The following is a 12228-nucleotide window of genomic DNA, read 5'->3' on the forward strand; positions in this document are numbered from 1 at the left end:
ATTGTTGTAAAAGAGCAAAAGCTCTTCTTTACTTTAAAGTAATTTGATTTGATCAATTGTTGTAAAAGAGCATAAGCTCTTATTTACTTTGAAGTACTCCTTTCTTGTTTTATTCGATATGCATGAAATTGGAGTAGTTGGGTCCAACGCCCAATAAGACAACACGCCTTAATGTGATTAAACGCGTAACTAAAATCAATCACCATCCCTAGACCGAGATTCAACACTAGGCTCGTGTTGAATCGAATCAAAGGTTCATAGTCATCCTAAGGCCCTAAGGCAACTATATAGTCCATCAATGAATGCAAATCTTATGTTAGTAGTACCATATAGTCTTGCTTTAAAAACCGTTTTAAAAGCATAGTGGGAGTATTATATACTACTAAATCAATCATATGGACCAATAGTTGTAATAGGACCAAAATGTTTTAATTGGATTAAAATGTATGTTTATATGTGATGAGACCTAAAAACCCTCAACTAAAACCATTATTAAGTTGATAAGCGAGAGATGCTTTGAATATCTCTTCGTGGCCTTCCACCGTGGTGGGCTCCAATCGTTTGTGACTTGTACACCGGCTTCACCCTATCATGGGGGAGTACAAAGTGCATGCTTACACTCAGGAGGAGTCTATACGCATATGATGAGGTGAGTGTAGGCAACGAGGATGGCCAATATCATATCATTGTGAGGCTATTCTTGAACCCCTTCATGAACTAAGCATGGTGGGAATAACTTAACTAAGTGCAATGTCGCCGATATCATATCATTGTGAGGCAACATTCTCTAGAGGCCAAACTAGATGGGTAATTACAAGAGTTGTAAATGAGTAAAGTGTTATTCTCTCATCATTATTTTTGCTAACCGATATCGTATCATCGTGAGGTGGGCTTGGTAATGGTGAGTCTCCTATACCCCGCTAAGAGTTCAACAAAACTCTCGAATTCCGATGAGGGATATGGAATTTGCCAAAAATAGTGGGTGGTGCTATTTGATTTAAAGACCCGAATCAAATGGCTTAAAATCAATCAATTTATATTCGTTATGTATTTGTTTACCAATATATTTGCAAACGCTATCCAAAACTTGACAAAGAAAAGCCGAATGCTTTAATTTCCGGACTTAGTTCTACAATCCCATAGATTGTCTTTAATGGCTTGTAGATGTAACTAAGTAGTCTCATCCTCACAATCTTCCTATTGATAATGTATCATTGGAAGAATATGTTAGATAAGTCTAAACATGAGAAGGACAACACTTTTAATGTCATAATTCTTCAAATACAAATTGTTGTATGAAGAAATAAGAGTTGCTTTGAACAACCCTTAATCAACACAAACTTTAGTGCTTGTTTCTTTGTTACATAAACAAGGAACTTTTGAAGTAAGCACAAGGGCATGGACACTTTATGTGCCATGATTCTTCACTTACAAATTGTTGTATGAAGAAATGAGAGTTGCCTTGAACAACTCTTGAAAGTTTGTTATTATGTTTAGAACATAATGGTTGGTTGACAAAAATAGTCCATTTATATGGACTTATGATGATTTTGAATCATTGAGTGTTGAAGTGTTAAACCACTTAACGAGACGGAAACTAGGCAAGGACTTCACCTTTGTGTCCCTATCCTAATGGTTCACTAAGTTTATTGTAAACTATATAGTGAACAATAACCGCACGCTCTCCAAATCGTTTGATGTGTATAACACATTTGAAATAAGTTTCAAGAGAGATAGTGGGAGTTTAGGGACCATGACTATTGTAATCAAAAGGGAAGTCAAATGAAGAAGGCAAAATAACTCCAAGGGAACAAACTTTCTTTATGAAAGGATGGACATTGGAAGGGGTATTTGCAAGAAATGTCTTGCAAGTGTCAAAGAACACACCTTTCGAAGGTGTTGTAAAATGTTCTTGAATAATTCAAAACAGTTGGTTCTTCTACTTGAATACATGATTCTGTATTAGCAACTATGTTCTACAATTGTTGCAAAAGTGTGCTAATAAAAAGTAGAAGATTAATGAGAGAAGAGAAAGTACTTCACATTCGGAAAGTGAATAAAATATAGATCTCTGCGAAAGCGGATTGTACTTACTTCCTCATATGAACTACCAAAGAAATTGGAAAATACTAAAGATTGTCTTTACATTCCAATTTTAAGGAACTTAAATCCGTCACTATAGTAGAGATGGATGAATGTTTTGTTTGACAAAACATTGTTTTTTATTAATGAATGATTAGATTATGGTAATCTAATTAATTGTCTCTGTAGTAGAGATGATGTGGTAGTGTTAACTGTTTAAGAATATAACGATGCTTAAAACCCAAAAGGTTGCAAGGTAGTGACTAATCCCAACTGAGTTGTGATACCTCTAAAACATAAGTTACGAGTTGGTCATAGATGGATGCTTTGGATCGTTAGATCCGGATCCAATACCTTCTTGTTAAAATTGTATAGAGGCGAAATGTTCGAATCTTTATTCTTTTGGAAAGAAGAAAGAATCACAAAGTTGTTGAGGTTAATTCACTTAGATGTCAGTGGCACTTGTCCACAACATAATACTACTCATGTTGTATGACATTCACCGAAGATCACTCTCGGTTGGACTATAGTTTATTTTGAATAAACACAAGTCCGAATACTTTGCAAAAGGTTTCAAAGAATTCAAGAAATGTAAGTAGATGAGTAAGACGTCTAAAGTATTTACCTCCTTAGATTTGATCCAAGGAAAAAGTAACACTTTAGATTAATTTCCTTGAAAAATATCAAGAAAAGTAGCATCGTAAGATAATGAATTTCTCCATTAGGAGAAGAATGAACATAAATAAGATTTAGTTCGTTGGACATTATCAATTACCCATATATATATGATATATACTTCTAAGACATGTTAGTTGTAGAGATCCATCCATCATGGATCTTAGCAAGCTAGTGGGAGCTATAAGCGTCTTATGAGAAAAGATCAATTGTTTGATTTCTCATAAAGATGTAAATGAATCTTTTGTTTACTAGGTTTACAAAAGATTAGTGGGAGTTGATCATATTCCTAAATTTGAATATATATACATGATATATATTAATTTTGAAAATGAAAGGAATTCTTCATCGTTAAAGTTATGACTTTAAACATTCTATAATGATAGAATGTATATGGGAGACATAGTCTATATACATGGGATGGAAATCTATAATGATAGATTTCAAGATATAATTGGATTATATCAATCCCTAAAATAGACAAGAGATGCTAGGAAGTTTCTCATATGATGATAAACTTCAATTAGAATGACAATTCTAGTGAGACTAGGAAGTTGTTCTTCTCAAAGGGAATGTACCCTTTGACTCCCAAAGAAATAATGCGTAAATAGAATCCTTTATGCATACGCATAAAGGTGATTTATGTATTTCATATTGTATGAAAACATTGATATAAGTTGTACCTAGAACGGTACAAGATGATATCAGTGCAAGCCCAGGATCAGAACCATGGCAACTGTCAAGTGAATCCTTAGGTATTTAAGAAATACTAAGGATGGATTCCTCAAGAATGAGGAAGAATTAGAGTAACGTAATGGAAGCGTAAATGTATTAGATTATGAATCTAATACATCATAGAATATCTCTTCATTATGAATGAAGTGATAATGAGATATCTCTTTATTATGACTAAAGAGATATTTGGGTGGAAACGTTAAAAGTAAATGACTTTAATGTGTTCCATCATGTATGCAAAATATATTGCCATATAGAAGCTTACAAAATTGTTGTTTGGATGGGAAAGTTCATTCATGAACTCTCCATTCGGTTCCAACCAGAAAGTGTATGACACTAATGGGGCGATAGCTCAAGTCAGGGAATCAAGGTCTCATCAAGGTCCGAACTCAAATGAGAGACTGAACCACATGATTGAGAATCATGTATAATGGTGACGTTGTTATTCTCAAGGTTGCTTCTATGGAAAACATATAGATATCCATTGTTTAGGCCTACTACTCAGCCATTTATGAAATGAATTACAGAAGAGGTATCATCAATGATGACTAAGCTGATTGGCTCTAGTGCAAGTGGGAGATTGTTGGAAATGTGCCCTAAAACCAATCATATGATGATACTTTACGGACATTTCAAACTAATGTAGTTTAAATGTAAAGGGCAAAGATTATTGTTTGAGCCGTCTCATATAAATGTTATATGCTTAAACGATAAGTCCAAGGAATATGTGATTGGAAGAATGCGATCTAAAGAAGTTAGATTCATGAGACCATTCTTTCGTTGACACATCCTAAACGTTCCTGATCATAGGATTGTCAATTGGGCATTGACAGTCCGTTAAGATCAGTACGTGTTATGTCTTCTCTCAGGGAGAGTGACTAGTCTCGAGTCATTGGTGTGTGTGACATCAAGACAAGTACGTAGGTGCTCAATAGAGAATGAGTTCACTGAACACGATCAACGAAGAGTTCTCATATTCATGTCACATGAGAACTCATGGTTGGGATAATGCAAATTAGTCTTTTGACCTGAGGCATCACAATTGTCTTGTGGTTAGGTCCTTAATCTTTGATTATGTCAAAGTCACTCCATCAGGAGGGTGTCCACGGCATTGTTGGGGTTAAGCCATTTAGCCATGGAGGCAAGTGAATGCGCAACAAGGGATCTCTAACCTTCAAACTGTTTGAGGGAGAATACTCTATGATATGATTAAGAATCTTTGGCCAAAGTATGAATGAGATTTAGGAATGTGTTCCAAATCACATTCAAGGTAATCATATAAGCACAAGACTCACATTGGATAGTAGACATGAATAAACTATCAAACCAAACAATGTGGTCAAGAGTATTGTATTAGAGAAAGACCGTATTGCATTTGTAATCCTAAAACTGAATAGGTTCTCCACCTCTTCTGATTAGCTTGGGTAACCATGACATGCTGCTAGGCGTCAACCATGGTTTGTGGAAGCCCTAAAAGTGTATTATCACTAACGGGAGAATTGAAAGTAAGTTTCAATTCACAATCGATTTGAAAGAGTTTGAATCGCCCACTGTCTCGCTAAAAGGAACCTAATGGATCATACACCGTGTAAGGTAGAGATTGAAGATTCAATGGAGATGAGTAAGAATAATTAAATGGTTTAATTATTTATGGCAAGGATTAATTAATATGATTATTAATCAAACGAATAAGTTCGTTGAAGACCTCGAGATAGTTTTGGACCTTAAGGCCCAATGGACTTCGAACGTCAAGTCCATTGACTTAAGTTGTATGACAACTTAATGAATAATGATTCACAAAGGCCCAAATAGCCCAATGAATACCCTAAGGCCGGCCATTTAGAGAAGAGTGGGTTTTGATTTATTTACAAGTTTGCCACTCAAATGAATTAAGGTATAAGTTGATAGGAGCATATTTATGCGCCTTAGTTAGCTAGTTCTTATGCATTTTTGTTATGTTTTCTTCGTTAAAGTAGTCTTTTAAGCTACTTTTATGTGTTTTCAGGTTTAAAGGACATATTACATGAAATGATGCAATTTGGAGCTTTTGGAGCAAAACTGAGCTGGAATGTGGTGTATGCAAATGGAGCACGAGGAATGGACGTCCAAAACTAAACCCTAAGCCGTGGCCCCCCCATTTGATTATGCACCCTAATTCCTCTCCAAAACCGTGCAGCCACCATCACAGATTATTCCCCATTAATTCCCTCAATTTCCCATCAATCCGTGTATTTTATTCACACCCTAATTCCTCCTTATTAACCCTAACACTAATCAACCACCATCCCATTTTTAATTCTTATTCCCTAAGCCATTATCTCCCATTTCCTCTCCATAAACCGTGCAATTCCACTAACCCTAAATAAAATATTCTAAGCCATTCATTCCATTACCTTTCATCCCATTATTCCTTCCCACTAAACCATCCATCCACCATTCCATTTTCCATCCGCACTATCCCATTTACATCCTCTAATCCGTGCATTCCCATTAGCCATTAACCCTAATATTCTAATCCATCCACATTCCACCAAATACCTTAAACAATCATCCATTCACATCTCTAATCCTCCTATAAATACCCATTCATTCCATTCACCAAATCATCTCATTTTCCATTACAATCACACAAGGCAACAACACAAAATCCCCCATTCTTGCCGTGCATATCCCTTCCATTTTCTGCATATTTTCTCTTCTATTTCCACCACTCCCCAACCCTCCAAAACACTATCCACCCATTCCTCCATACAAACACCAATCCAAAATCTATCCTTAGACCTTGTGCCGCAACAAAGAGGAGGAGAAGGGCCTAAACGTTCATACAATTCAAGTTTGAGTTGTTGGAATTTTTAGGTGTTTTTCTTTTCCTTGATTTCAATGATTAAATTTACATATCTTTGTTTTGTACGTATGAGGAACTAAACCCCCCATGGCTAAGGGTGTATTCGAAACCATGATTATATATGTGAAATAAGTTGATTACTTCCAGTTATCATTGCATAAGTCGTGAATACAATTTGCTTAACCGTTTGATTTAGAACTTATTCTTGTATGTTGATCGAGAGTGCACACTTAATTTGCATGCTTGAATTTGGTGCTAGAATATAAGTTTGTTTCACCTAATCGTTATGAATTTATATTCACAAGTAGTGAAGGTCGCTAGTCACGATCATGTTAAGTAGATTCCTGGCAAGAGTATCATGCTTTTCATAGTTACAAATGCCTTGTCGATGCTTATGATTTCCAAAGAACGTAATGATTCTAACTTGTATCTTTATCATGCTGTTCATATAAAGAACTTGTTAGGAATAATTTGTTTGCGATGCATATTCATCCAATTCAATGATTCGATGGAAATCTGAAGGTTAATTTAAGCGGACCTAATTAACTTGGAGTGTCGAGGTTCATAACTTACTGAATTGATAACTGGAAAGTGATTTACGTTGCATATATTTCATGTGTGGAGAAGAACCCCTTAGCCATTTCATCATCCATATTTTCATCACATTCATATTTACATTCTGCCTTTAATTACAATCTGTGTATTTTAGTTTAATTTCATCCAAACACAATCCCCCCCCCATATTTTGTTTAGTCTTAATCTATCTTATTTTGTGTTTTTAAGTATTTGGAGTCTTGTAGACTTATTTTGAGTTTTCGTTAAGTGAGTTAAGTGTTTAAGAATTAGTTTTATTTATTTGAGTCAAGTGTTTAGCACCCCTAGTTAATCCCCGGTTAGAACGATCCCTACTTACATCATTACTACAATTGTCACAAATAGGGTTTAATTTGTGTGCGTATAATGCTCGCATCAAATTTTGGCGCCGTTGCCGGGGATTAGCAAAGTTGCTAATCCCTTGTCTTGAGTCTTGTTTAATTTGTTTAGTTTCTGTTTTGTTTTATATTTTTGCACCGTATGTGTGTGTTTGTTTTTGTGCCGTGTATAGGCCTATTGTTTTCTTACTTGTGCCGAGTCTTTTAAGTGTGTTACTTATCTTGTTTGCTCTTGTGTGCAGGTACTAGTTTATGACTCGTAGCTCACAACCTGTTCGTGAGAATATCTTCGACTTTAACGACGATTTTGAGAGGACTTTGAGGAGAGAAAGGAAACTACAAGCATCTAATCCTTCTAGTTCCGAACCTGAAATCAAAGAGCAAGAAGTGGAGGTTAAAGAAGAGCCCACATCAAGGTGTGAAGAAGAAGTACCAACCATGGCAGTAGACAACCGAACCATCAAGGAGCTTTCCGCCTCGGGTTTGGACAATGCAGCCCCTCTTTGCATCCAATACCCTAGGGCAGCCCCTGAGAAGACCGATGAATTTGAATTGAAGTCCAGTTTGCTACATCATATACCCAAGTTCCATGGGTTATCAATGGAGGACCCTAATAAGCATTTGAAGGAGTTTGAAGTCGTATGCTCAAGTATGACACCGGTGAACGTGGATAGCAACATATTGAAGATGAAGGCTTTTCCTTTTTCTTTGTTGGAAAAGGCCAAGGATTGGTTGTACGAGTTGGCTCCTGGCACTGTCACATCATGGGAAAGTATGAAGCGAGCTTTCTTAGAGAAGTTCTTTCCAACATCACGAATCATTCTTCTTCGCAAGAAGATTAGTGGAATTCAGCAAAACCAAGGTGAATCTTTCCCAACTTATTATGAACGTTTTAAAACCCTTGTTGCTTCATGTCCACAGCACCAATTGAAGGAGGAGCTTCTTCTTCAATATTTCTACGAAGGGCTCTTACCAATTGAACGTCAAATGTTGGATGCATCCGCGGGAGGAGCTCTAGTGGATAAGACACCCATGGATGCCAAAATGCTCATTGCTAATCGCGCACTCAACGCACAACAATATGAAGGAGTTGGGCAAAGAGATGCCCCACGGCCACATCATGTCAATGAGGTAAGTTCTATTTCTGAGTTACAATCCCAAATGGCTAACCTTACGTCCATGTTGTCACAGTTTGTTGAAAGCCCCAAACCGCAAGGAACTACAATGTGTGGTGTATGTTCCATTCAAGGACACCAATCTGATCAATGCCCTCAATTAATTGAAAATGGAGGGTGGGAATCTGCCCACGCCGTGGGTTATGGGAATCCAAACCAACCAAGGGGTGATCCTTTCTCTAACACATACAATCCGGGATGGCGTGACCACCCCAATTTCAGATGGAGGGATGCACAACAACCTGCCCAACAAAGTGGATTCCGACAACCCCCGGGTTTCTTCCCGAGGCCAATGGCACCACAACCACCTCCTCAAGCACAATCATCCCAAACCAACTCAGGTATGTCCATGAATGATGATAAAACGTATCAATTATTAACCACAATGGCGCAGGGAATGCAGAATCAAGCAAAGGAGGTGAATGAGCTCAAGAAGCAAATGGGCCAAATGGCCGAATTTTTGGGACAATTTCGTGAGAGTGGTAAATTACCAAGCACTACGGAGATCAATCCAAAGGGTGGTTTTGAATCTGCAAAAGCCATCATTTTACGAAGTGGAAAAGAAGTGGGAAGCAAAGCACATGCATCTGCCCCAAACAAGGAAGATGAGAAGTTACAATTGGAAGAAGAGGAGCAATCCCACCCCACGGCAAAGATGGCACCAACCATGCCGCAGCAATCTACACCTTCCAAACCATCCACCTCAAGTAATGTTGTTCCAAATGTTGTGATTTCAAACACTAATCTGCCCAATGTTCCTTTTCCTCGCAGATTTGCACAATCAAAGAAGGAAGAAGGCGAAAAGGACATTTTGGAGACCTTTCGCAAAGTTCAAGTAAACATTCCTTTACTTGATGCTATTAAGCAAGTACCCAGGTATGCAAAGTTTTTAAAAGAGTTATGCACAACTAGGAAAAGAATTTCAAACAAAGAAGTTGTGAAAGTAAGTGAAAATGTGTCCGCGGTCTTGCAACGCAAGTTACCTCCAAAGTGTAAGGATCCAGGGAGTTTTACTATCCCATGCATAATTGGAAACACTAGATTTGAACAATGCATGTTAGATTTAGGTGCATCCATCAATGTAATGCCATATTCCATTTATGCATCAATGAACCTTGGTGAGTTAAAACAAGATGGCGTTATAATTCAATTGGCCGATCGTTCTAACGCTTATCCCAAGGGAGTCCTTGAGGATGTTTTAGTGCAGGTCAATCACCTTATTTTCCCCGCAGATTTCTATGTTTTAGACATGGAGGATTCAAGCCATGCTCCATCATTGCCAATCTTGCTAGGCCGTCCCTTCATGAAAACAGCAAGAACAAAGATTGATGTGTATACGGGAACATTGACCATGGAGTTTGATGGGGACATTATTCATTTTAATCTTTCTGAAACCATTAAACATCCAATTGAGGACCATTCTTGTTTTGCTATTGACATTGTTGATTCTTTGGCACAGGTGCATTTGGATAGAATGAACGAAGATGCACTTGAGGTAGCCTTAGTCAACGGCATAGGAACAAGAAATAAGTGTGAGGGAGTCTTGGCAACCCACGGCATGCAATCTGACCATATTGCCGTGCCCCCTTGTGAGGAAGTACTTGAAATGGTCGCTGCCCTCGAGTCATTGCCCTCCCACTCTGGTAAGTCTCCAATCTCACTTTTAGATTCGGTTTTGACTAACAAGTTACTTCCATCAACTGTGCAGCCACCTACACTTGAGTTAAAGCCATTACCTAGTCACTTGAAGTATGTGTTCTTGGGCCAAGATCAAACGCTACCCGTCATCATTTCAAGCTTACTCACAGCTCAAGAAGAAGACAAGTTGATAAGGGTGTTAAAAGAGCACAAATCTGCCATTGGATGGACTTTGGCGGATATCAAAGGCATTAGTCCCACCACGTGCATGCATCGCATCCTTTTGGAGAAGGAAGCCAAGCCATCTCGTGAAGCTCAACGTCGCCTTAATCCACCTATGTTGGAAGTAGTGAAAAAGGAGGTTATAAAATTACTTGATTGTGGTGTTATATATCCTATTTCTGATAGTCGTTGGGTGTCACCTGTGCAGGTTGTTCCAAAGAAGTCTGGCGTCACAGTGGTGAAGAATGAAGAACAAGAGCTTGTCCCCACTCGTGTTGTGACTGGTTGGCGTGTTTGCATTGATTACAGGAAGTTAAATGCCATGACAAGGAAGGATCACTTTCCATTACCATTCCTCGACCAAATGTTGGAAAGGTTAGCCGGTTATGAATTTTACTGCTTTCTTGATGGATATTCCGGATATAACCAGATTGTGATCGCTCCGGAGGACCAAGAGAAGACAACATTTACATGCCCCTTTGGCACTTTTGCATATAGACGCATGCCATTTGGCTTGTGCAATGCTCCGGCGACGTTTCAACGATGCATGGTGAGTATATTCTCTGATTATGTGGAGAAGATTATTGAGATATTCATGGATGATTTTAGCGTGTTTGGCAATTCATTTGATCATTGCTTGAATAATCTGACTTTAATCTTGAAACGTTGTGTTGAAACGAATCTTGTACTTAATTGGGAAAAATGCCACTTCATGGTTAAGCAAGGTATTGTTCTAGGCCATATCATTTCTGAAAAAGGCATTGAAGTAGATAAATCTAAGGTAGACCTTGTTCGCCACTTACCCTCTCCAACTTCGGTTAGAGAGGTCCGTTCGTTTCTTGGCCACGCAGGTTTTTATAGGCGTTTCATTAAGGATTTCTCTAAGATTGCACAGCCACTATGCCGGTTGCTTCAAAAAGAGGTGGTTTTCGAGTTTGATGAAGCATGCTCCACGGCATTCAAGCACTTGAAGGAAGCTCTCACTTCGGCTCCTATTATCACACCTCCAGATTGGAGCCTTCCATTCGAGTTAATGTGTGATGCGTCGGACTATGCCATTGGTGCTGTTTTAGGACAGCGAAAGAACAAGCAACCTCACGTTATCTATTATGCTTCTAGGACACTAAATGATGCTCAATTAAATTATTCAACCACTGAGAAAGAATTACTTGCTGTGGTTTTTGCATTAGATAAGTTCCGATCTTACTTACTTGGTACTAAAGTTGTTATTTTTACTGATCATGCAGCTCTCAAATATTTGCTCACGAAAAAGGAGGCCAAGCCTAGATTGATTCGATGGATGTTGCTTCTACAAGAGTTTGACATTGAGATTCGGGATAAGAAGGGCGTGGAGAATGTGGTGGCTGACCACCTAAGCCGAATGGTACATGAGGAAGCAATGCCAATTTCTGAAACCTTTCCCGATGAACAATTAATGTCTATCCAGGTAAGTGAGCCTTGGTACGCAGATTTGGTGAACTTTTTGGTGTCTAAACATACCCCTAGCACACTTAATAGGAATCAATGTGATAAGCTTAGAAAGGATGCTAGGTTTTATGTTTGGGATGACCCATACCTTTGGAAATTTTGTCCTGATCAGATTGTCCGACGTTGTGTGAATGAATCTGAGTTTCAATCTATTTTAACATTTTGTCATTCATATGCATGTGGGGGACATTTTGGCACCCAACGCACTGCCCTTAAAGTCTTAGAATGTGGGTTTTATTGGCCAACCATCTTTAGGGATGCTAGGACGTTTTGCCTTACATGTGATCGGTGTCAAAGAATGGGTAATATAAGTGCTAAGGATCAAATGCCACAAACCCCTATACTTTCTGTTGAAATATTTGATGTGTGGGGCATTGATTTTATGGGTCCTTTTCCTTCATCACATGGTTTTCTCTATATCTTGTTGGCGGTGGAT

At 38.2% G+C, this 12228-nt stretch overlaps 1 protein-coding gene across 1 annotated transcript; it reads left to right on the forward strand.

Moving 5' to 3' along the window:
• The first annotated feature begins 7521 nt into the window (after positions 1 to 7521).
• LOC148691545 (uncharacterized) lies at positions 7522 to 10802 on the forward strand. The gene is made up of 2 exons (XM_088682864.1): positions 7522 to 10087; positions 10735 to 10802. Exons 1-2 carry the CDS (start codon positions 7522 to 7524, stop codon positions 10800 to 10802), a joined length of 2634 nt encoding a protein of 877 aa, XP_088538990.1.
• Positions 10803 to 12228: the final 1426 nt, after the last annotated feature.

This window comes from Pyrus communis, chromosome 13 (genome assembly GCF_041283825.1).
Source record: "Pyrus communis isolate YQ-2024b chromosome 13, ASM4128382v1, whole genome shotgun sequence".
NCBI lineage: Eukaryota > Viridiplantae > Streptophyta > Magnoliopsida > Rosales > Rosaceae > Pyrus > Pyrus communis.

What these genes read in the sequence shown, in the direction of transcription:
- LOC148691545 (XM_088682864.1), top strand. Translation starts at nt 7,522, where the DNA reads ATGACTCGTAGCTCACAACCTGTTCGTGAGAATATCTTCGACTTTAAC. An exon ending in GTCATTGCCCTCCCACTCTG is followed by an intron (nt 10,088 to 10,734) that starts GTAAGTCTCCAA and finishes GGATATAACCAG; the next exon opens with ATTGTGATCGCTCCGGAGGA.